The sequence below is a fragment of the Mastigoproctus giganteus genome, chromosome 1, assembly GCF_048544385.1.
Source record: "Mastigoproctus giganteus isolate SK-2022 chromosome 1, ASM4854438v1, whole genome shotgun sequence".
In the NCBI taxonomy this organism is placed as follows: Eukaryota; Metazoa; Arthropoda; class Arachnida; order Uropygi; family Thelyphonidae; genus Mastigoproctus; species Mastigoproctus giganteus.
The window spans coordinates 170215633-170241672 of record NC_143575.1 but is presented as its reverse complement, the minus strand read 5'-3'; the positions used below and the strand labels follow the sequence as shown (position 1 = coordinate 170241672).

Sequence of the window (26040 nt, the reverse complement as noted above, 5' to 3'; positions counted from 1 at the left end):
GGGTTTTCATCTGTGTTTCATCTGTATTCAGCAGAATGCCACAGAAAATAAAGCAATGAATTCTGCAAATTTTAATTTATCGATTTTTTTTTTTACTGGATTTATTCAAGTATAGATTGTTTTTAAAAATATTGCGATTCTACAGAAAATCTAAGTAAAACTGTTGAAAAACTTCTATGCAACTTTAAAAAAAAAAAAAAAAGCTGAAAAGAAAAGCACTGATCTTAAGTATTCCCACTAATTCACACAAGAAAAATTTTAATAATATGTTAAATTTAAACTCTCTAACCTTATATTTCATTGGATCTAACTTTGTAGGTGGTTTCCACATTAATACCATGCCATGAGTTGTAACTTCTTGGGCACGCAGTTGAGTTGGTACATCTATGAGTAATTCAAAATATTTAATACACTAAAATTTATTCTTAAAATATACTAATTTATTTGATAAGTAACACACAATGCATATATTTAAGAAAAGAAAATAATAAAGGGGCATAAAGGTATTCACTTGCTATGTGCTTTGTAATGCATTGTTGTTGCCAGTCAATTGCACTGATTATGAAGAATGGGTCTGTTGGAGTTTACACATAAATGAAGTATACACACAGCAGAAATAGCTATATAAAATTATTCAAATCAGATGTTTGGGCTACTCAAAATAAAGGCTTATTTCTTTTGTTAATTTTACTGTGTTTTTTTTTTATGAGAAAGACAGAGAAAAATAAGGATGGCAATACAGTGCTAGCAGGTTGCATTATGTTGCTAGTTAGCAAACGGTATTACATCACTAATGAGTGGTACTATGTTAGCAGCAAGATAGCAGTGGGAAAGCATTTAGAGTTGTGAAACAGTGCAGAAATGGTAGATAACCACACAATAAATCATTCATAGATGTTCTGTTTCTGCTGCATGCCTTTTCTGTAAATTCTTCCACGGGTACTGCTCTTCTGAACTGGCTTCTAAAATTCCCACTCTCTCTCTTCAAAACCAGTCCAAAAGCATGCTGCAACCAGCCATCATCCTTTTACTGTCCAACTTCAAACTCACAGAACCAACTTTTCTTCTTCTTCTTCCTCATTTATTTCTTCAACTTCCATTTTCTGGAAAAACCTCCATACGTATTTCCTGAAAATTACAATTTACAAAAATTCAAGTCTGGAGGAAAACCCATAGGGAAGTGATCACTTCCCTATGGGTTTTCCTCCAACTCCCAAGTAAGCAATGCTCAGTAAAGGAAAGAGAGAAGTGATCAATGGCAGGAAAGTATGGGTAGGTATGTGGAAGAAAGTGTTTGTTCCCTCATTGTCAGTGAGCATATGTTCTGTGACTCATCCCCTTCCATTGATGTTGACATTACCTCACAGGGTGCTATGTCCATTAAAATCCCCAAGAAGTAAGAAAGGGGAAGGCAATTGCATGACTAGATCATCAAGGTCTTTCTGGGGAATGTCAATCCTAGGTGGCAAATAAACCGAGTAGACAGTTAATAAGAAACCCACTATAAGGTGAATTGCCACTGCCTATATGCTAACTGTAAGTTGCAAAGGGTGAAAGGGGATCTGATTGACCACAAAGATTGCACCTCCTCCATGAGCAGGACCATCCACAATTCTGTCCTTACGAATGTTGGTAATGTTACAAATGGTGGGGTCATTGTTTGCCTTTAAATAAGTCTCTGTATGCAAAAGCAAGCTGGCTAATGCTTTTGCAGGAGTACCTTGATGTCATCAGTATTTTGCTGGAATCCATGGCAATTCTACTGTAGGAATTTGGTGGGTCCATCAGGCGGCTTCCAAGGTGCTGAGGGCTTAATTTTCTCAGTCTTGGATTTATCTTTTTTTGGGGAAGGAAGTATGGATGCTGTCCTGTATTAATTTCTTCCTCTGCAAAGATTTCCAAGACTGAATCGTCATTTACCTCCTTGGTTTCAACATCCTTTTTTTCTTATCCTGACATGGGCAGTACAGTTTTCTGTACTGTTAATTCAGTGCTGACTTTTGGTAATGCTGGAGCACTGGGAGGTACCAATATTGGAGTGGCAGCTGACAGATTTCTGTGCTGCTTTTTCTGAGCTCAGTAAGTAGCGGGGGCGATGGATGTGAATGACTCTTTCAGTGGTACAGTCATTTCCATTTGAGTTCCAATCAAACATTTCTTGGATACCTTTTCAGCATACTGCTACTTACTGGTTTAACTGCTTTCCTGGTCTTCTGGTATGGGATGTTCAGTTCTGCCTTTAGTCATTGTATTTCCTTTTCTTTCTTTCACCTCTGGCATGCTCATGTGTAAGCTGGGTGTTCTCCTTCGCACACCAGCTTTAATTTCATTAGGAGACGTCGGCGAGTTGAGAGTCAGGATGATGTTTCTAGTGGGAACAAGTTTCCCATCCCTACGCACAGAAATTCTTTTAACGGCAATCACTCCCTGTGGTTTAATCAGAGCAGATTTCCTCCTCGGTAACCTTGAGAAGGTACTACTTTGAAATAACACCTCTCGATGAATTAAGTGTTCTATGTGGTGTTACAGTAATCAATATTCCTCTGATTGATGTTGCTTGGTGTAGCTGCTCAGAATGAACTGTCATTTTTAGTTTCAATTAAGAGGTCCCCAGATCGAAGCCTCTTAACTGACTTGGGGGAACCTGCTAACCTCTAAAACTTTCTGAATAAAAAATAGCCAACGTTTTCCCAATATGTTTTTCACTGTTAGGATGCATGATTAAAAATCTTGGGATAGGCCCTGATGGTATTTCAGTTCTGGGTTTCTTTGCAGCATTAGTGCTATCTGACTCTGTCCGTATTTGCTCATAGGACCCCAGAAGAAATAAACAAAAATAATATGAATCAGGATTCATATTATTTTTGTTTTGGTTCAGTGGCCAAGCACCCCACCCACCACGAAGCCCAAAGGGATGCCCACTACTTGGCAAGCAATAAATGTGCTCAGGAGTGGAACACCAGGGCTACCCAAACACAATACCCACACCACCGCCAGCCTGAATCCTGTCCCTCGGACCATGAGAGTAGGGGCATGGCAGCTGATTAATCCTAGCCAGGCCATCCAGGACCACCAGTGTTGTTGAAGCAGGGGCCAAAGTGGGTCCCTCAACTATTTCCGAATTTCCATAGGTTGCAGCACACAGCAAACACACTAGATTCAATTGATGTTAGCCTGGAACCTAGGCTGTGAGCATTAGATCCTAGTAATGCTAATCTGGAGGACCAGCAGCATCACTGGAAGGTCCCCTCACCATGTACAGGTGCCTGCATCGAGGGGCTTTGTGTAGGCAAGGACAATTGCCTTTTGGAATTCTTTGTCAAGAAAGATTCTATCAAAAATTAAAAGATGTCTTAGACTGTGTTTTGTCATTTCTTAGACGATATCACCTAACACAACAACACTTGCTCGTGTTTAGAAAGAGTGTTGCACTTAATTCTTCCTGTGTGAAGGGCTTATTGTATGGTCCAAGTACCTTTAAGGAAATGTTTAATGTGCTTCTTGCTTGTCTATTTTACTGCCAAAAACTTGGGAGAATGATGCCATTGCAGATATTCTGCAAAATGTTAACCCGAGAGAATTTGCAACTGTAGGCAGATCTGCAATTGCATACCATTATGCTCTAGTATCACTGAAGGACATGTAGACATTTCCTCTTCATTTTTTAAACCTTATCCCAGACTACTTTTGAACCAGTAAACTGGGTTACGGATGAAGTGAAATTCATCTTCCTTTTTGGCTCTGATATCAAATGTAGCATGCTTTGGGCATATACAAGTTCAAAGGACATAAAATCTTCTAGTGGAATACTGGCAGAATATCCCTGATGCCTTTTTCATGTTTTTCTTGTGCATGCTGAATTCTACCAAGGCTTTGGAAATGGTGAAAACTGAGATGTTTTTGGAATTGCAACTGCTGTTGCTGCATGAATAATACCTTAATGCATGTCAGCATCATTGACTGGCTCCTGGTTGACTCTTACAATGCCAAACTTTGCCAGCTGTTGGAAGTTTTGCCAATCAGCCTTATTAAATTTGTTATATCCATGATGGCTGATATAGTCTTTTCTATAGTCAGACTACATATCAAAGGGAAGTGATCATCTCAAATGGATTTTCTTGAACTTCCCATGCAATCAAAGGTAAGAGAGAGACAGAGAAAGAGATCAATGGCAGTAAACATGTAGGTAAGTATGTAAAGAGGTGTTTGCTTCCACATTCATTATTTTCGAGCATGAGCTCTATTATATGGCCCTCAAGATTAGTGTCTGCACTACCCCACAGGGTATTAAATGGCAGCAACCTCTATGCCAGTAGTAAGAGGAATTATTTGGAAAGGGATATGGTTGCCTACCTAGAATGACTATTTCACCATGAGCAGGATCATCCCCATTCTATTTTTGCATATTAAGCTCACATTTTATTATGATATCCATAGCTATATGGTGCAAGGAAACTGCAGGCTTATGCTGCACCAGCCAAAAAAATTTCCCAAGTTACCCCGAGAGAGAGAAAATCAGAAATAGAAAGGAATCACCAAGAAAGAGAAGAATGATGATATTCAGCTTAGGACCCTGGGTGTGCCAAGCCCATACTCACCAGATGTGAGCTCCTGGTAGGGTCTTCATTTCCCTTTATATATGTGATATATCATCTGAAAACAAACAAACTAGCTTATATCTATGGACCAGTGCCTTGATATCGTCAAAAATTCTGTTAGAATTCATGGCAGCTCCAATGTATGTATTTGGCTATTATTTCGGCTTTGTAGATCAATCGGATAACTTCTGAATTGCCAAGGGCTTAGTGTTCCAGTCTTAATTATCTTTTTTTAGGGAAATATGGATGCTGTCCTGTGTATTCATTTCTTTCTCCACAAATAGCTCCAAAGCCGAGTCATCAAGTATCTCTTTCAACATTGACATTTTTAATTGTGTAACAAAATGGAGTACTTCAGTTTTTTGCAGTTTCCCTTTACCATCAGCTTTTGGTAGAGAGTGAGGTGCAGCAAGAAGAAAGCAGTAGCAGCTGAGTGGTCTTGCTATGTAGGTTTTTGTTGATGTAATAAATAGTGTGCAATGGGAGTAAATGACTCTTTAGGTGGAATAGTCATTTTGGTTTGGGTCCTGATGGAAAATCTCCCCTGCAACCTTCTAAGTGTATGAAGATTTGTTGCTTTTTATAGGTTTCACCACTTTTCTTACCTTCTGACACAATATGTTCATCTGCCTTTAATCTTTGTATCCTTTTTCCTTTTTTTCAGTGGTGGTATGTTCCTAAGTATGTAGGGTGCTCTCTTAGCAATTAATACATGTAGATTTTGTAGAACAGAGTATTTTTTGCAATCCTTTGCATGACATCAAGTGCATGCAAGGACACCACAAGAGGCCATTTTTGAGTGTCCATATTTTCGGAATTTAAAGATTTTAGTATGTTAGGTACACATGGCCTTACTGGACAGTGCAAGCACCCAGCAGTAATTGAATTCAAGAACATTGGCGAATGAATGTAAGAATGAGGTTTCCATCTCTATATACATATATTCATTTTGCAGTTTACCCCTTGTCATTTTGGCCCAAAACATTTCCTCTTCATGCACTTCAAGAAGGTCCTATTCTGGGATTATGTCTTGGATTGAGTTCAGTATTCTATGTGCTGTTACAGTGATTGGCATTACCTAGCAGAGATGGCTCAGAGCATGTGTGTGTGTGTGTGTGTGTGTGTGTGTGTATCATGGTGGCGCCAAGGCAGTAGCCCATCTCCACCTTTGTTCTCTGTGTTGGTGTGGTGGAGAAATTCTAGGCCACTTCATCACCAGGGAGCAGTGAACACCTGGGCAGCCGCCACCTGGTGCCCATCCCCAGGCATGAAGAAACCGGCCTGGGTCTACTATCCTATAGGTGCTTATGTGCACAAAATCCCACACCCTGTTCAGAGTGCTTGTCACTTTTTTGTCAAGAATGTAGCCATTTGACAGATTTAGAGAAGCCTGCCAGCCATTCCAATCCAAGCTGTATATAAAACAAGGTGATATTTATCCTAGGCCTTTTGTTTTGGAATGCATTATCAGGAAACCTGATGTAGGTCCTGATATTTCTTTGATCCTGTGCCATTTTGCTGTAATGGTATTATGAGTAACTGAGTTAATATGTTCTAATAGAGACTGTGTTAGGGTCCCAGAAAAAGAATTTAGATTATCAAGATTTGTTAGATTTTTTATTTTGTTTTAGTGCCTGGGTAGCCCTGGAGTCTCACTTCCCAAGTGCATTTGGCTGGTAATGGACATCCCTTTGGACTGTATGTGGGTGAGCAGCCCGGGCACCATACTCATACTACCACCAGCCTGAATCCCGTCCCTTAGACCACGAAGGTAAGGACATGGCACTGACATGGTTGCTCTTTTTGGAATAATGTTATTAGTGGCATCCCCACAGTTGTTCAGTGCTGGGTCCATTGTTATTTTCGATATTTATTAATGATACTGATGATAGTATATCAGGTTTAATGCACAAGTTTGCAGATGATACAATGTTTTCCAGATGGTTAATGACAGTAATCATGGTATGTCACTGTAAAAAGGTATAGAAAAATAGGCAGATGGGCTGAGAACAGCCAAATGAAGTTTAACATTCACAAATCAGAGGAAAGTGGAACAGAAAATGAAGTTAGAAAGGCAACTGAGGTGGATGGGATCTATCCAATTATATTCAGGGAGGCAGCAAAGGAAGTAAGCAAACCCTTAAACATTATTGTGGACTGGAGATGTGTGAATGTATCTCCAATTCACAAAGGGGGATCAAAGGGTGCCACAAGTAATTACAGAACTGCAAGTTTAACTTCTGTTCTAGGGAAAATAATGGAGTCACTGGTTAAAGAAGTAATGCAGGATCATCTAGACAAGACTGCAATTATACTTCAATCACAGCATGGGTTTGTTAAGGGGAAACCTTGTCTGCCCAATTTGAAAGATGTGGCCACAGAGGAACTGGATGCAAAACAATTTTGATACCACATACTTAGATTTCAGGAAACTCTTGATACTGTTGCACATAAAAGACTGCTGCACAAATTGGAGCATTAATGGCAAGTTGCTGCTATAGATAAAGGGATGGTTGAGTGGGAGAAGGCAGAGTTTTAATCAATGGACATTGCTCTTCATGGACTAACATTATTAGTGGAGTTCCCAGGGTTCGGTGTTGGGCCCATTGTTGTTTTCTGTATTTATCAATGATATTGATGAAAGCATATCAGGTTTAATGTCCAAGTTTACAGATGATACAAAAGTTGGCAGAGTAGTTAATGAGAGTATGCTACCGAACAGATCTAGAAAAGTTAGGCAGATGAGCTGAGAAATGGCAACTGAAGTTTAACATTCGTAAATGCAAAGCATATGGGTAGCAGTAACATACCAACTACGTGGTACTATACTCAAGGTAGTGGAAAATTGAAAAGACCTGGGAGTAATTGTGTAGTCAGATATGAAGTTCTCTGAGCAATGCAGACAGGCTGCCAGGATAGCTCATGGGATTTTGTCAATGATATACAAGAATTTTGCTAGCAGGGAAAAAGGAGGTGATTATCTTATTGTATAAGACAGTGGTCGGGCCATATCTTGAATACTGCATACAGGTCTGGAGGCTTTATTTTAGGCAGAATGTGTAGCTGTTGGAACAAATACAGAGAAGGGCAATGATACTGTTGAGCAAAGAAAAGGAGTGTCTTATAAAATAAGGCTTCAGTTCTGCAAATTGCAGCATGTGGAGATTAAGCACTTGAGAGGTGATCTGATTGAGATGTTTAAGGCTTTGAATGGATTGAACAAGCTCAATGCTGATGGGATTCTTTCTCTTGCTCAGACTACACACACGAGGGGGCACAAATTCAAACTGAGAAAGGACGGTTGCAGAATAGATGTGCGCAAGTTTGTCTTTAGTCAGTGGGTGGTTGATCACTGGAACAAACTTATTTGTTTTTTAGAAGTTGATAGCTTAAATAAATTCAAGGAAGAACTAGGCAAGCTATTGAAGGAAATCAATAAGTGAAATGGGAGGAGTCTTTTGGGGGGGGGGGCTAATGTGGTATAAGCTTGCTTTCTTGAATCATTTGCCACTGCTAATGCTAAATGCAAGCTACTGCATATAGGTAGCAGTAATCCTAAATTAATGTATCAACTGTGCTTTTAATGTTAAGTATAATAAAAGTAGTTTTGTACAATGGAATTCCCATCAGTTATACTTCATGCTGTTGGCTTGAAAGTATGTCTTATGTCCTGAGTACCATAAAGTATCTATGACTTTCTTGGATTATCTGTGATGATCTTAAGGAAATTGGATTATTCACTGGTCTATGGGGAAGTTTTACAAAATACTGTTTTCTCTGCTTTTGGGACAGTTTGGCAACAAGAAACATTTTATTATTCATAAGTGAGAAAAGAGAAGGAAAAAGTAATAAAAATCAGAAAAAAGTAATATAAAATATGTTCCACTAGTTGAACAAAAAAAGGGGTCCTTTTCCACCTTTGTATATAATGCTTTGATTAATGAAAAATTCTGTTAAGACTCTGGATAAACAAGGAAGTGGATTCTGCAACCTAAGGGAAGTGTTTCCCAATTCAACAGATGCAAAGCTGAAAGAAAAAGAATTTTCACTGGGCTTCAACTAAACTCTTCAAAGATGATGTACTCGAAACAATACTACAGGATATTGAACTAGCAGGTTAATGATTGTATAAAGCAGTTGTGCATAGATTTCTTGGAAGGAAAGAAGATAATTATGAATTCCTGGTGCCAGCAAATGATCATATATGCTAATCTCAGTGGTAAAAGAATTATATCACCAAGTCTGCAGTTGCAGGGTGTGCTGACAGCTGGTCTACTATGGACATTAAAGATCATATAGGGGGGGGGTGTCTGGTGGGGGACAGAATTTACAGTTTTGCCACTGAATTTATTTTAATTTATAATTTCAAAGTACTGTATCTGGAATGTGGTTATTGTGAAACTGCTTTTTTTGAAATACAATAATGAACATGAGAACAATTAATAATAGCAATTAGTGAGAAAGAAAGAGAGAGATAACAAAAGTGAAAATGGGGGGAGGAGGTTTGTTTGTTAGTTATTTGGTTTTTTAGGAGCATTAGCAACTAAGGCCATATTGCTCCGGGATATGCGGTGGTCATTCCCTGGCCTTTCCGCATCCTCCATATTTGGTGGTGACGGGCTCGAACCCCGGTCTAATCAAAAAGAGTGTGCTATGCACTGCTGCTCCTTCCCACCTGGCTACGGAGGCGCCTGGGGGGAGGAGGAGGAGGAATGTTGTTGAAGACTACATTGGGTACAGTGCACTAATTCACACAGCATTGTAGATGATTTTGTTGTGTATTATCAGCATTAGTGCAGAATCACTGTCAGATTTGAAAGTATGTTGTGCAGGATTAAAAACCTGGAATAACTTACAGGAAAAATTCTACTCCCTCTGCCTGAGATTGGTCAACTATAGCACTATTTGAAGCCTTTAAGAAGCCTTCCAGATTCTGATGGAATCCAAATTCAGATCCTTAGAAATAAATGTTAAGTGACAAACTACTATAATGTCAGGAAGGGAGGATTTGCTACAGTATTAAAAGTTAAACCCAATGAATCAAGCCTCTCAGCTATTAATAAAAACAGTTAACATTAATTAAGTGGCACATTTTATTTTACATCAATGTATTAAATATTATCATAAATATATGAAAACACAAAACATGCAAGGTTAATGAATAAAGTAAATCAAAGTAAAACGAAACGGGGAAAATCACCCTTTTATATAATCTCTGAGTGGCTCTACCTGTAGAGCAGGATAGATTTAAAATTTGCTTGTAAGAGATAAGCACTGCACTAATGTAAAATATCATTCTTAAGTATATTTAATTAGTTTGCAGATAAGCATGATTAATTGAATTAACTCAATTTCAAACAGCATATCAAGATATTATACAAAATACTGCCCAAAAAAATGTAACTGAATGAGTAGGTGAAAATTTTTAAACCTATATACTGTGTTCTCCTGTTGCTGTCAATGTTTAACCTAATAATATTCGATTTGTTTGACAAAACATTTAAAATGTCTTTAATCTTATTTAGGTTTTCCCTTCCTCACAAATTCTTGGTGTTATCTCCTTTAAGAAAAGGTAGAGGTAAAATTTCCCCGCTACTGCATCAATTCCAAAGCTAATGCTTTGATAAACTTACAATATAAAATATTATATATCTTAAGGTGCAAAATTGTATATGAAACTGTGATTGGTATGCAGATGAGTATATTTTCCTTTTGCCATGAATTCCTTCAAAATTAATCTTACATATTATCAGAATCAAACAAAAATTGCATTGTTGACAAGAAAATTTTAAAGTACAAAGTCAATATTATATGCACTGGTATTTGCTTAACAGAACGTTTTCATTCCTTTTTTTTTTTTTTTGCAGATATCCATTTCTTGCTCTGATTAATGCATAGCATGTATAAAATGCAAACCTATGAGGCAAATGCCTTATTCAAAATGGCATCTGAAATTTTGAATATTAATACTTAACTCAGATTAGCAACAAGCATGAATAAAGACAATTTTTAATTCAAATTTCTGATCCTAGTAACTATATGAACCTTTTTATTTTTTTAGTTTAATTCCTTTAAGAATTCCATTACAACTTTAAGAATAAACTTTACATGTTTAACAGATGACTATTGCAATAAGCTTTTCTTGTTTTGTGAATACATCTCCTTTCTATTTACCCACTGTTTTATTAAAAAAAAAATCTCGTGGCTGGGAAATTTTTACATGGAAACAACTTCTGTAAGAAAACTTTGAGAGCTTAACATGTACACACCTATAATAAGTATATACTACTGGAATTATGCTCATAAATAAGGTAATTTTTTTTAAGTTAATATTTGCAAATAGCCTTAAACTTTATCAGCAATGTTAGTGGCGAGTTTCACATCATCTTTAACACTAGTTAGGCCTACTTATAATACTATAATATTGCTCATTACTTTGGTAATATATACATCCTTCCACAGTACTACCAAATAGTTATTGTGAAAGAACTGCTATATTATAGAAATATTCAGAAAGAATACCTACCAGTAGGTGTAACACGGACAGATATAAAATCAGACAGACGACCTAGCCCATGTCTTGTGACAGCTGCAACTCTAATAGCATACATTGCATGACTGTCTAACCCAGTTAACTCTGCTGACCATGTTAGAGGCACTCTTTTATAGTTCCACTGGTCTAGATCTTCCATAGCTGTTTGTGTGTAGAGAACCTAAATGATAACATAGTTGCATTTATAGCAGTAGTAAATTAAGCATTATCACATCTACAAATTTCACTTAGAAAAAATTTTACTACATACATGCAAAAATAAAAGTTACTAATAAAAACTGTTCTGTAAAAATTAAATCGAATTTAACAGATATCATCCCTTCACTGCACATGGTATGAGTGAAATAACTTGTAGTATCTTCTAAAACAAAGATTTTCAAATAACTCACCACAATGACAGTACAATGTTTTGGTTGGAAAGGTGTGGATTGAAATCCTATGACTGACAATGACAAGAAAAATTTTTAAAAGGCATTCAATACTTTGCATTGCAGTTAGTTAGGATCCTCTGGTTTGTTTGGTATGATGCATCGGGCACCGTAACCTAGCTTTTGGTTCATAACAGCGGCAGTTGTGCTTACCAAAAGTGGCCCACTGGGAAATCACATACTTTAGTCTGGGCTTCGAGTCAAGCAAGCCGAACTTCTTACCCATTTAGGTACATCAAAAGTTCTTCTATATTTGCTTAATTTCCTATGAAGTAAGATAAATCATGAGATGTTTAATGTGGACAGAGATTAAAAAAATGTTAGAGTGGATGGTTGAATGTAAGGGACACTCAACCAGAAAATGACGGACCAGAAGTTGCCTCTGATAGGATGAACACTGAGGTGGGTTTTCTCCCAATAGTAGAAAGAGATGTGTAGGATGAGTGTGCCCAATTCTAAGTCTTGCCAATACCACTTCCTCTCTACTGTTTCTTTGGAAGCTAGAGAGCCGCAGCTTTGGATCTTGTTTTATCTGGTAAAGTTTATTGTTTGTGTTACTTTTCCAGATCTGTGACCAGTTGTAGAATGCTTTGGAAATGATAGGCTTATAGTCACTGTAAGGAACCTGAGGATGTTGTAAGAAAGTGAGCTGAGGATGTTTAGTGGCAATGTCAGCACTTTCATTTCCCGGAATACCAGAATGACCAGGGATCCAGAAACTTATTGGACACTCTGCAAGAGATTGACTGGGAATGAATGTATTTCAAGTTAGGATGGGAAGATGAGAAATTCTTCCTTATGGCAGACACAGCACTGAGGGAGTCTGTGTAAATTATGACAGGAGAGATGGAAAGCACAATAATTTTACTAACTGCTAACTTGTTGGCATATAATTCAGCAGTGAAGACATTGCAGGCTAATGTTAGTGAGGCTGTAGCAGTAAATGAAGGATAAAGTGCAGCAGCATCTACTGTACTGGCAGTTTTCGATCTGTCAGTATAGATTTTAGAGGCATGGGAGTTCAGAGTAGCATGAGCTAAGTGAAACTGCCTGATACTGAAAGGAGGTATGACATTTTTCCCCCACTGAAGAAACTGTACATCAGAAGAAGCAGAAATGAAGTCCAAGGTGGAACAGGAGCAGTTATGTCCTGAAAAATATCACTCAAATCAATATTCCCACTCTGAACAAGCTCTAATCCTGAGTGAAGCAGGTCTGTTTTCATTTGGTTTGCTCTCATAGAGCAAATCCCACTGAGTATTATAAAGATACTTCCAACTGGGGTGCAATGGAAGACTCCAGATTTTAGCAGCATCTTGGAGCAGTAATGTTTTCCTATGAAGATGTAATGGAGGATCATGCACTTCAATACAGACTTTTGATTGGAGAAGTCTTGAAAGCACCCAACACAGTTCTCAGATCACTGTGCTGGATGATATTTAGACATTGTAAAGTAGCGCTTCTGTCAGAGTCATATACTAGACCAGTGTTTCCCAATACTTTTTTAGTCACGGAATACTTTTCATCTCACAATATATTTATGAAACACTTATGTATTCACAGAACATTTACGAAACACAAGTTTAGTAGGAGCCAAAGAACTGTTTGCTAATATTTTATTACATACGATGCAGCATAAGAAGTATCTTTATTTCCAATGCATGTAAAGCTGAAATCAAATAACTGTCATCATACTTTTTGTTTTGGTCTTTTATTAGTTGGTTCCTGTTTTTTCACTTCGGATTTTTGGGTAAAAAAAGGCTGCGATTGTTCATCCTCACTTTGAAGTGTGACAATATTGTGTTCATTTTCATTGACCACAGTTGCAATACTATTTGCTTCTCTTTTTAAAGTTCCTTATTTCAACCACAAATCCATGGTCATTTATTTTAATAATAATATTTTGAAATACTGATAATTACACTACCCAACAAATTTTTTTTTTTTTGTCATACCTCTGGAACGAAAGTTGGTTATTCTGAATAAAATTAATGTCCTGATTATGAAAATATCAATCTTTTACTTCTGTCATGTCTACATCAAAAGATGTATGCATTTTTTAAATTCCTTGTTTTGATACAATATTATTATTATTATTACTAGCCACATAGTGTAAGGAAGCCTGAGGCTTATGCTGCACCAGCCAAAAAAAAATTTCTGAGTTACCCTGAGAGAGAGAGAGAGAGAGAGAGAGAGAGAGAGAGAGAGAGAGAGAGTCTGAAGTAGATGGGAATCACCAAGAAAGAGAAGAATGATGATATCCAGCTCAGGATCCTGGGTGTGCCAAGCCCATACTCACCAGATGTGAGCCCCTGTGGGTCAGCATACATGATTATAATTATCACACACAATATGTTACTTTGACATGTTTCCCACTCAATGATTTCTTTTTATACCCAGACTGCTTTCTCGTTTAAGGAACCAACAGTAATCTACCATCACGGCAGAGTCCCAGCAACCTTGGTATGATTTTTCCATTGCAGATACGTCCTGGTGGAAGTGTGCCCTCCTTGTTCATCACTGACATCTGCTAAGTTTTCAGGAAAGAAATGGAGATGGGAATGAAGGAAATGCATTTTCAATGACATTCTGCACCCCCATGTTCTTGTAACATTTCAGCAAATTTTTCACCAGTTGCTCATAGTTCTCTTCTTTTCTCTTTCCAAGGAATCTGTGTACCACAGCCTTGAAAGATCTCCATGCAGCCAGTTCAACATCATTCAGGTTTCTTTGAAATTCTTCATCTTTTAGGAGCTTTCTTATTTGAGGACCTATGAAAATTCCTTCCTTCAGCTTTGCATGAGATAAATTTGGAAACATATTCAGTAAATATGCAAATCCTCTGCTTTCTTTATCCAGTGCCTTATTGAAATTCTTAATCAGTCCAAGCTTGATGTGTAAAGGGGGGAACAAAAACCTTTTGTGGATCAACCAATGGAACACACTTTACATTGCTTTTTCCAGGAATATATTCATCTCTCTTATCCCAGTGTTGTACGACGTAGTGTTTGGCTGTTGCGCGACTATCCCACAAATACAGGAAACAACAGTATTTAATGAAACCACCTTACAACCCATAAAGCAGTCCAATCACTTTGAGATCACCACAAATATTCCAACCAGTCATTGTAACATATAGCAGCAAGAATCTAGGACATACTATTGTAAGTTTCTTTCAGGCGAACAGCATGAACAAGAGGAATTGATGGTAAAGTATTTCCATTATGAAACAATACTGCTTTTAAACTTAGCTTTGATGCATCAATGAACAAACACCATTCAGAGGTATTGTGATCAATGTTCAGTTCGTGCATAAGACCAAAAACGTCTTTGCAGACACACATTGTTTTCCATTGCAAAATATCTTGAAAACTGTTCATAATGCTTACGGTATATTGTAATGTATGTACCTTTGGTGAGTAAGTTCCACTGTTGTAGTCTGGATCCGAGAAATTCAGCCTTCTCTTTCGGTAAGCCCAAGTCTCTGATCAAGTCGCTTAATTCTTCTTGTTCAATATAGTGTGGGGCCTTTTCTTTTTCTGGCTTGTGGTCCAAATCGTGTAAAGTACATGGTTCTGTGACATCTGGTTAAACAATTTCTTCTGTACCTTCATCACCACTACTTCCAATACCCCAAGATTTTGGTGGCACAGGTACTGGCAGTTCTTTACCGTGTGGCACTAGCCTAACTGCTGATGGGATATTTGATGCTGTGCTTGCTCTTTTTGGAAATACCTTTTATTTTTGTCATGCAGAAATAGCAGTTGTCGAAATGATTCTTGGGCTTGCGCCACACCATAGGGACTGCAAAAGGTAATGCTCTCAGCTTGCCATATAACCACAGCCTTAAGTTCATTGTACAAGTAATACAACACATATGTGGAGCCCAACCATCTACGTTAAGTGGATCAATCTGATTCATCCCCTTCCTTCTAGAGTTTAAATAAGTAGAGAACTCTTTGCTGTTTTTCTTTGCATCTTTTGCCAAAGATTTCTCGTAATCTGCCTTCGCCTGCCTAACCTACTTTGTGACTTGATTACAGACTAGATTACATCTGTCATAGGCTTCTGTGTCGCCTGATAATTTATATGCATTCCATGCATTTTTCTTCTCTGCTATGAGCCTAAAGTTGTGGTGTCTAATCACTGTCTTATGCAGAGATTGGTTGGTTGATTTTTTATAGTACATTGGCTGCTTAGGCCATAATACACCAATTTCTTAGTGCCATAATGACATCCTTCTCCCTGCTAGCAAGGTCCTATAAATTATGGACAAGACACCTATGCCTTCTTAGCTGACTGTTTGCACTGCACAGAAAATTATGTCAGATTGGATATAACACCCAAGTTTTTTTTCATGCTGAATCACTTTTAGCCCGTAACAGTAGCCTTCTCTACTAGAGAAGCGTTATTTATTTGAAGTAATTCAATAGTAGCTATCTTGTTGTGAAGGCAACCACATTATGAGATACAATTAAAAAGATGCCTTCTACGCTACAATCGTAGCTCAAATCTATGGGTTAACTATGGTGTATTTACACCGATATTATATAGTTAATTATCAAAACCCATAAGGATTATGCCAAGTGCATTTAATTTTCCAAGTAAAAAGATTATGTACACCACTGAATATTTAGTTTTGCACTTGGTTTTTACAGATACTTTAGGTATGTTTATTTATAAGTGTTTTTCCATAAAGTCCTAGCTGCAATTTTGGACTATGGAACAAGTGTATTTTACTTCAAATGCAGTTTCACTTTCATTGTTTGGTGTTAAAGGTTGCACAGAAGTGCAAGTTTAACTTTGTCTCAAGCCATTTACCTGATTTCATCATGTATTGAGTTTCCTATCCCTCCAAACTATGTTTCTGTAATCCTTAATGCTTCTTCAATGGCATTAGAAAAACCCTTGCACCCTTCTCTGTTTAAGTGAATACCATATTTACAAAATAAATTCCATCTGCCAACTAAGATTGGCCATGTTGAGACAAATTTCTCTTCATAAGCCTTGCAGTGTCCCTCTACAAGGTTTTCAACATGAAAATCTTTCAGCATTGTAGAAAAAAAATATATTTTTACCTATCTCGTCGCACTTTTCAAAACGACCTTATATTTTGTAACCAGTCCAGTTCATTTAAACTTTAAATCAATAGTCTTGATATATGTTACCATGCTGTTATTAGAACCATTATGAGCTGATAAGATGTTTGTTATGGTTGGTTGTTGGATTTTTTTGCGCAAAAGCAACTTTGGATATATTGCACCTATCTATTAGTATTGCGTGACAATCACATTGACGTTTTTTAATTATGGTTTAAATCTGGCTAAAATATCCTATTAGTTTTAAATAAGTAAATATATTTTCAATGTTAGAGTTATCGCCTAGGATTTGTGATAAAGTTAGGCAATCCTGAACATTTACAGGGAGATGGAAGGCTGATTGTCATGCCATGTGATATTATGGACATTCTATAAGGAAATATTTTACAGTGAGTTGACAAGAACAGTGAAGACATTCTGGAGGATTTGCTTTGGTGAGTAAGTACAAGTGTGTGAGATGTACTTACACACTTGTACTTACTCACCAAAACAAGTACAAGTGTGTGAGATGCGTATGTCCAATGCGCAGTCTGGTTAAAATGGCTTCTTCGTGCCGATTCTTATGAAGACTAATTCCATGGCTGAAGTTCATGTTTTATTTGAAACAGTTTATTGTTTGGTTCATTTTGCCACATTTGTGACCACTGAATGTGAAGAATCTGTTTTATGATAGGTCTGTAATCAGAATGTGGAACTTTGTAAAGCCTTAGGTTTGTATTTGTAAGATTCTTTGCTGCTTGATCAGCACTTTCATTACCTTCAATGCCTGCATGTCCTGGGATCCAACAAAAATTTATTTGCCTTCTTTTGCTTTTGAGCTTCACAAGATGAGCTTGTATCTGGTAAAGAATGGGATGTGATGGAGTCTGCTTTTGTTGGAGAGCATGTATTGCACTCAATGAATCTGTGTATATGAGATGTTTCAGAAGAGGAGAGGATGCATTGTATTTTAAGGCCATTAGTAGGGCGAATAGCTCAGCAGAATACCTACTGCATTGGTTTGGGAGTTGTTGTGAGATAATAGTGTATGGAAGAACCACTGCAGCACCAACTTGGGTATCTGTTTTAGAGCCGTCTGTATATATTTGAAGATATTCAGAGAACTGTGATGAGTGGGTTGCATGCATCTGTTTTATGTTGACATTTAGCATTAGCATTAGTAGAGGCATTTGATGCAAGAAAGCAAGCTTATGCAGCATCAGCCAAAAAAAAAAAAAATAAAGTAAAATAAATAAATAAAAAATAACCACTTCCACTTCACCCCTCTGTTCGTTCGAAATACATGTCCAGCTGAGCCTTAAACTTATTTAGGCTATCAACTTCCACGACAAGGGATAGAAGTCTGTTCCACCTACCAACCACCCGCTGGCTAAAGGCAAATTTCTGCACATCTATCCTACATCTGTCTTTCCTCAATTTGAATTTATGCCCTCTCAGGTGATTATTCTGAGCAAGAGGAAGAATCCCATCAGCATTGAGCATGCTCAAACCATCAAGGCTTTGTACACCTCTATCAGATCACCTCGCTGGTGCCTAGTCTCCAGACACTGTAATTCGCAAAACTTAAGCCTTTCTTAGTAAGAGCACCCCTTTGTTCCATTCACTAATCTTGTTGCCCTTCTCTGTACTCGTTCCAGCAGCTCTACATCCTTCTTGAAATGAGGCCTCCAGGCCTGTATACAGTACTCTAGGTGTGGCCTGACCATTGCCTTATACAAGGGAATAATCACCTCCTTATCCCTGCTAGAAAAATTCCTATATATCATTGACAATACACCATGAGCTACTCTTGCAGCCCGTCTGCACTGCTCAGAGAGCTTCATATCTGCCTGTACAACCACCCCCAGGTCCCTTTCATTCTCCACCACTGTCAGTGTAGTACCACAGAGTTGATACGTTGCTCTGGGGTTGCTGTTTCCCATATGTAGTACTTTACATTTGTCAATGTTAAACTTCATTTGCCACCTCTCAGCCCATCTGCTCAACCTTTCCAGATCCTGTTGCAGCAGCATAGTGTCAGTAGTGTCCTTGACAACCCTGCCAACCTTCATCTCGTCTGCAAACTTGGACATTAAGCTTGATATACCATCATCAATATCATTTATAAATACAGAGAACAATAAAGGACCCAATACTGAACCCTGAGGGACTCCACTAATAACATTAGTCCACGATGAGCAGTGTCTATTGATTACCACTCTGTCTTCTCCCCCTCAACCACCCCTTTATCCATAGCAGTAATTTGCCTCCAATGCCACACTGCTCCAATTTGTGCAGCAGTCTTCCATGTGCAACAGTATCAAAAGCCTTTCTAAGATCCAAGTATATAATATCAAAGTTATTCCCTGCATCCAGTTCTTTTGTGACTGCATCATAGTATCCAATCAAATTGGTCAGGCAAGATTTCCCCTTAACAAAACCATGCTGTGTCCGAGCTATAACTGAAGTCTTGTCTAGATGATCCTGCAGTGCTTCTTTAACCAGTACCTCCATTAGTTTTCCTGGAACAGAAGTTAAACTCACAGGTCTATAATTACTTGTGTCAGCCTTTGATCCTCCCTTGTGAATTGGGGTCACATTTGCACATCTCCAGTCCATGGGTACCTCCCCTGAGTCCAAGGAAGCTCTCATAATTATGGCTAAGGGTTTGCTTACTTCCTTTGCTGCCTCCTTTAATATAACTGGATAGATCCCATCCACCCCAGGTGCCTTTCTTGTGTTTATCTTCAACAATTTCTCCTCCACTTTACTCTCAGTTATTACAAGATTCTCTAGCTTACTGCTAGAGTTGAATACACCTCTGGCATTCCCCTTGCTGAATAACTCCTCATGTGTGAATGTCGATGCAAAATATTCATTTAGTTTGTTAGCTACCTGAGCAGGGTCATCAACAGTTGACCCATCAATATCAAGTGGAGCAATCTGATTCATCCCCTTCCTTCTAGAGTTTACATAAGTAAAGAACTCTTTGCTGTTTTTCTTCGCATCCCTTGCCAAGGATCTCTCGTAATCTGCCTTCGCCTGCCTAACCTCCTTTGTAACTTGGTTACAGATCAACTTGTATCTATCATAGGCTTCTGTGTCACGTGTTAATTTGTATGTATCCCATGCATTTTTCTTCTCTGCCATATGCCTCATTAGTTCATCTGACATCCATTTAGGCCTAAACCTTGAACAATATTTCTTAGTTGGTATGTAAAGCCTCGTAGCTTGCAAGATAAGTTCTTTGAATGCTTCCCATTTTGAATTTGCTGTTGGTAACATCATCAGTTGATCCCACTGTATAGAATTTAAATACTGTCTCAGTCCATCGTAGTCGCCTTTACGAAAGCAATACCCCTTCCCTTTACCCCTAATGGTAGTTACCTCTTTGAGTAACTCCCACTTCAGAACACTGTGATCACTGCCACCCAGTGGTTCATTTATCTGCAGATTCTTAATGCATGAAGAATCACTACTGATAATCAAATCAAGAGTATTACTCCCTCTAGTTGCCTCCCGAACATGCTGATGTAGAAAACAATCATCCAATAAATCCACAAAAGCCTTGCTAGTGTGTGAGTGATCAGCCCCTAAATTCCAGTCAATATCTGGGAAATTAAAATCCCCCATTATAAGACTCTCTGATTTACTGGCCCACTCTATTTCTCTGTACAGTTTCTTATTATACTCAGAGTCATTAGGCCTATAGCACACTCCTACTCTCAATTTTGGTCTCCCAATGCTTATGTCATACCAAACTGACTCGACACTGCACTGTCCAGCGATGTCGACTGGCTTCACTTCCTTGGATTTTATGTGTTTCTTAACTAATAGCATAACCCCTCCTCCCTTCCTATCCTGTCTATCCTTTCTGTAGACATTGTACTCCCCAAATTCCAGTTCTGCATTCCTTATATCTGTGTGACACCACGTCTCTGAAATCCCAACAATATCTGCCTTTGATGTTTTGAGCAATATATCAAATTCATCAAATTTATTTACTAAAATTTATTTGCCAGAGTGCTTTTTCCCCAATGTTGAAAATAAGTGTCACATTTAGGCGTGAAAGTGTGCCATGGTGGAATACTTATGCTATTATCCACATGTACGTTGTCAACGCTTAGGCCCCATTTTGAAACTATTTCTTTTAGTCATATTCCAGCTGGTTTATTTACTGTGGATAGAGGATCTCCCACTGTGGACTGAAGAGATACTGCCAAGTAGGATGACGAGGAAGACTTCGGATTTTAATAGCCTAGTTTAATAGCAGCATTTGCCTCCGGAGATATAGTGAAGACTCGTGGGTCTCTGCATATAAGCTTTGTACAGGCGATGTTCTGTATGCCCCTAAGGAAATTCGTAAGGTACTATGATGTATGGAATCAAGCCATTTGATGACACTTGGTCTACACGAGCTATACACAGGGACTCCACAGTCTAGTCTTGATCTGATTATAGCACGGTATAGGTGAAGTAGTATGAACCGATCAGTTCCCCACTTCATTGTAGAAAGAACTCTGAGAATATTTAGTTTTTTTTGACAGGTTGTTCGGAGGCATTTGGATATGTTCTAAAAAGTTAAGTTTTTTTATCGAGAATCAGGCCAAGGAAACGTATACTATTTGCTAGAGGTATCAGCTGGTTTTCTAGTCTTATTTCTGAATCTGGGTGCATTTTTCGCTTTTTACAGAAATGTCTGGCCATTGTTTTTTGTTGTGATATTCTGTAGCCATTGTTTTTTGTTGTGATATTCTGTAGCCATTGTTTTTAGTTCGCAATTATATTTTTTTCACTGCATTTTGTAATTGCCTTTCAATCATGTTCATGTTTCGTGAATAGCATGAAATAGTAATGTCATCTGCATAAAGGAATGTTTCAACTGTTTTTGGCAGGTCTTTTATAATAGAATTTATTTTGATTGCAAACAAAGTTGCACTCAGCATTGAACCCTGAGGAACTCCTCCTTCCTGAGTATATGTTTGTGACAGATTGTTTTGATATTTTACTTGGAAGGTTCTGAGCTTTAGAAAATTTTTTTACCAAGATTGGTAAGTGTCCTCGCAAACCAATGTTGTGGAGGTCATTCAGAATCCCATATTGCCAGGTAGTGTCGAAGGCCTTTTCTATGTCGAGACTGATCATAATTACCTGCTCATTCCTTAGAAAAGAATTGCGGATATTTGCCTCTGCTTTTATCATGGGGTCCAAAGTTTATCTATTTTTACAAAAGCTGTATTGATTTATGTTAAGCACATTATATGTTTCCAAGAACTAGGATAATCAGTTGTTCATTTTCTCAAGGGTTTTCCCAAGGCAACTTGTTAGAGTTATTGGTCAATAATTTGTGGGGATCATATGATCTTTGCCAGGTTTAGGAAAGGAAATTACAAGGGAGCAATGCCAGGAGTTTGGATAGTAGTTTTCCCTATAAATTCTATTGTATAGTATAAGTAATGCCTTTAGAGATTTTTGATGAAGTTGTTGGATCATTTCATAGCGAATGCCATCGGGTCCTGCTGCACTCTTCCTAGACTTAGCCAGAGCTTTTTGCAATTCTTCTATGTTGAAAGGCTGGTTATATGGGAATTGTTGGCTGGTATTAAAGTTTAGTCTGTATGTTTCAGCTACAGTTTTTGTTTTCTGAAAGGATGGGATATATGCCGATACTGCTGATATATTTGCAAAAGTAGTTGCAAGTATTTTGCGATTTCCTTGGAGTTAGTGATCTCCTTTCCATTCCAGATTATTAGTGGAGTTGTAACTGAAAGAAATTTCCCATTAAGTTTTCTGATTTTATTCCATATAACACAGGTATCTGTATTTTTGTTAATTTTGGAGGCAAAAAGTATCCATGATTCCTTTCTACTTCTATGCTGGATATATCTGGCTCTGGCTCTATCTTTTTTAAAATTTATGAGGTTCATGGAGATGGGATACTTTCGGAAGAGATTCCAAGCCTTATTCTTCTCTCTCTCTCTCTCTCTCTCTCTCTCTCTCTCTCTCTCTCTCTCTCTCTCTCTCTCTCTCTCTCTCTCTTGGCTATACTGCATTCTTCATTCCACCATGCTGTGGCATGTTTATGATATTTTCCAGATGGCCAAGGTACTGTAGCTTCAGCTGTTATTAAAATTTGGTTTGTGACATGAGCTATAGCATTGTCTATAGGCTGAGTGGTGATTATTTGTTCATCTATTGCTGCAATTGTTTTATATTTTGTCCAGTCAGCTTTATGGAATCTCCATCTTTTTTGGCCATCGTGATGTGTAACGTCATTTGTGAATATATTTTGGATACCACAGGGAAATGGTCGCTATTAAGAGGATTATTCAAGATTGTCCATTCAATAAGCGGATATAGGACAGGTGAACATATGGAAATGTCAATTGCAGAGGCTGTTCCAGTGGACAAATGGATGTATGTCTCAACTCCAGTATTAAGGAGTGAGAGATTTTGTTCTTTCAATAATTTTTCAATCAATTTACCACATTTGTCTTGGTGGCGAGATCTCCAAAGGAGATGGTGTCCATTTAAATCTCCCATGATACAAACCGGAAGTGGTAGCTGGGTTACTAATGCTTCTAGATCTGAATATGAATACTCTTGATTTGGGAGAAGGTAAAGTGAGACCAGTGAGGATGTAAACTGGATCGAAACTCATACTGCAACTGCTTCCAAAGATGTTTATAGTTGGAGGCATTTACATGGAATTCTGGAGTTGATTAAAACTGCCACTCCACCATGAGCTCCACTGGAAGGGAATTGGTCTTGTCTATAGGTACCATAATGATTCACAGCTGTGTTTGTTTGTTTGTGGAGTTAGGTTAGTTTCTTGAAGGCAGACACCTACCAGATGATATTTATCAATTAGGTTGCGAATGTCATCAATGTTACTGCGGAGACATCGACAATTCCACTGTATTATTGTGCACATTATATTGGCTTTGTATCTGTCTTTTTGCGAATGGGGGTCTGCTTGGATCGCTCAGGCTTTTTCTCTTTTCTGGGGAAAAATGGATGAACTTCCATCTCTTCCTTGGCATGTATCTCTAAGATTGGTTCCTCTGAGACTTCTTTTTCATATGTATCCATATGATCATGGACAGAGAGTTTGTCATCTGTATCCATGTCTTTAGTATTTGTGGTTGGTTGTGACATGGAAGGCGTGTTTGACGGAATTGTAACAGGTGTATTGATGGCTTGATTGGAAGTTGGTGTTGAGAGTGATTTTGCTGATGGGGCTAGGATTGAGCGAGCCCAATTAGATATAGAGATTTTGGGCGGAACTGTAACATTAGTTTGAACTGCAGTGGTAGTGATGGTAACAGCAGTTATCTGTTTATGCTGTTGGACAGTTGCTGCATATGAGCATGTTACTGTAATTGATGATATTTGTTTCTTTGCTTCAAGATAGAAAATTTTATGCTCAGTTTTGTACTTCTGAATCATTTTTTCTTTTTTCCATGTTTCACAGTCTTTGGAGTAAGCAGAATGATTAACTCTACAATTTGGATACTGTAAAGATTGTGCAGAACATTCAGTATGGATATGATCTTTAGATCCATGTGAAGCACATACAGCAGTCGGTCGACATACTGCCTGCGAATGCCCAAATTTCTGACATTTATAGCATCTGATAGGGTTCGGTATATGCGGTCAGACATGACAGTTCAAGTATCCGGCCTTTACAGAAGTTGGTAGATTTGGCAAGTTGAATGTTAGTATGATGTTTCTGGTTGGAGAGAAGCCTAATTAAAAAGGATGAACCATCCTTTTTAATTAGGATTCTCTTAACCTGAATAACATTTTGGTCCAAGAGTTCTTGTTTAATTTCTTCCTCAGATGCATGTAGAAGATCCCATTCTGTTAACTCCTTTTGAGTAGTTTAAGATAGCATAAGGTGACATTTCTATGGGAGTTCCTCCAAGTGTTTTCAATTTAAGTAATTTGTCAGAGTGCTTGGGTTGTGTTGTTTCAACAAGCAGGTCACCTGATTTTAGTCTGAAAACCATTTTTGGTGAGCCAGCAGCATTCTCTAAACATTTCTGGATCAGAAAAGGAAAAAGCTTGCTGACTGGCTGGTCAGTCAAGGAATGTATTATAAGGAAGTGAGGCCAAATATTCTGGTCTGTACTATCCTTCTTTTTGCCTCTTAGCATAGGAAGGGTTGTGATCTTCCTGCTCTCTAGAATGTGATGGGGCATTGATCCCGCAAGAGTCAGTATTAATATAGTCCATCTTTGCTCCTTTCAGCCCTTGGCAGATTAACTTTTCTGCTAAGGTTTCCCGCCCCGCCACGGGAAGGCAGGAGCAGTGCCTGGTGTGACCAAGCGAAAAGTAGTTGGGGTTAGTAATAAACTATAAGAAATAAAGAAAGATTGCTTTCCTTCCTTGCTCTGTGCAGGTACTTTTGTTACAAGAGCTGTTATGAAATAAATAGATTTCTTAACAACAGGAACGTAAAAGAACTGTAAACTGCTTTTTGGAAATTGCACTAGAATCACAGAGAAATCGCTCGGTCACAATCGCTTGGCACCCAGGGCCAATGCTTGTTACATCATCAGTTTTTGCTCCTAGTAGGAATATTCTGTGTCTATGACATTTGTCTTTATTACAGAATATATTTCCTGCTCCCTTAAAAACCTCTACAAAATCTGTACAAAATTTCCTGCTCTCCCTTACCTGTTATATGTAAAAATCTATACTGGTATATTTATTTATGGGGTTGGTTTCAGAAGTACATTGCTCAACACAACATTAGATACTTGAATCTCTGTTGAGATCCACACTGAATTTGTTCAAGGGCATCAACTTACTTCCCCAGCAACTCAATCATGCCTGACATTATGATGAGTTTTGTATTTAGTTTGACTTTGAAATGACTCTACATCTGCTGGTCAATGATTAGTATATGAAAAATGAGTGCAAGAAAAAAGTTTGCACTTGCCAGTGGTGATTCTCCTTTGTAAATCACAGGAGAATCACCATTGACAAATTACACCATCAGTCATTACACTATTTGGCTAATTTTACTAGGTGACTTCAGAACCTCCTTTAAATAGCTATTTTGTAATTTTCAATATTCTATCTATAAATTCAGAAAAGTCACAAGTGCGTGTGTATGTGTGTAACACAGATATAAACAATCTTATGTGATTAGGACTCTCAAAACTACTATTTATTTAGTCAGTATTGACTCTAAACACAACTGATTATTAAAATTTTCTACACTACAATTTTTTGTAGTCTATTTTACTTTTTGTCTGGGAAGGTGAACTGACACACAATGGATTTTGGAACAAAATCCCAACACTATAAGCAGAGGTGCAAACATTTTGAGTAGTGGTATCAAAATTTTTCAAAAAGGGTTAATAACTTCTTAG

General features: G+C 37.9%; 1 protein-coding gene across 12 annotated transcripts in view; it reads right to left on the bottom strand.

Moving 5' to 3' along the window:
• LOC150091249 (tyrosine-protein phosphatase Lar-like) overlaps window positions 1-26040 on the bottom strand; it is a 1641114-nt gene that overhangs the window by 298458 nt on the left and 1316616 nt on the right. For all 12 annotated transcript variants that reach the window (XM_090374921.1, XM_090374965.1, XM_090374991.1 and 9 more), the window contains 2 exons: window positions 11125-11311; window positions 290-384 (listed from right to left, as the gene is read on the bottom strand). In XM_090374921.1, the coding sequence (XP_090231047.1) occupies window positions 290-384; window positions 11125-11311 (282 nt within the window). The remainder of the gene's footprint in view (window positions 1-289; window positions 385-11124; window positions 11312-26040) is intronic.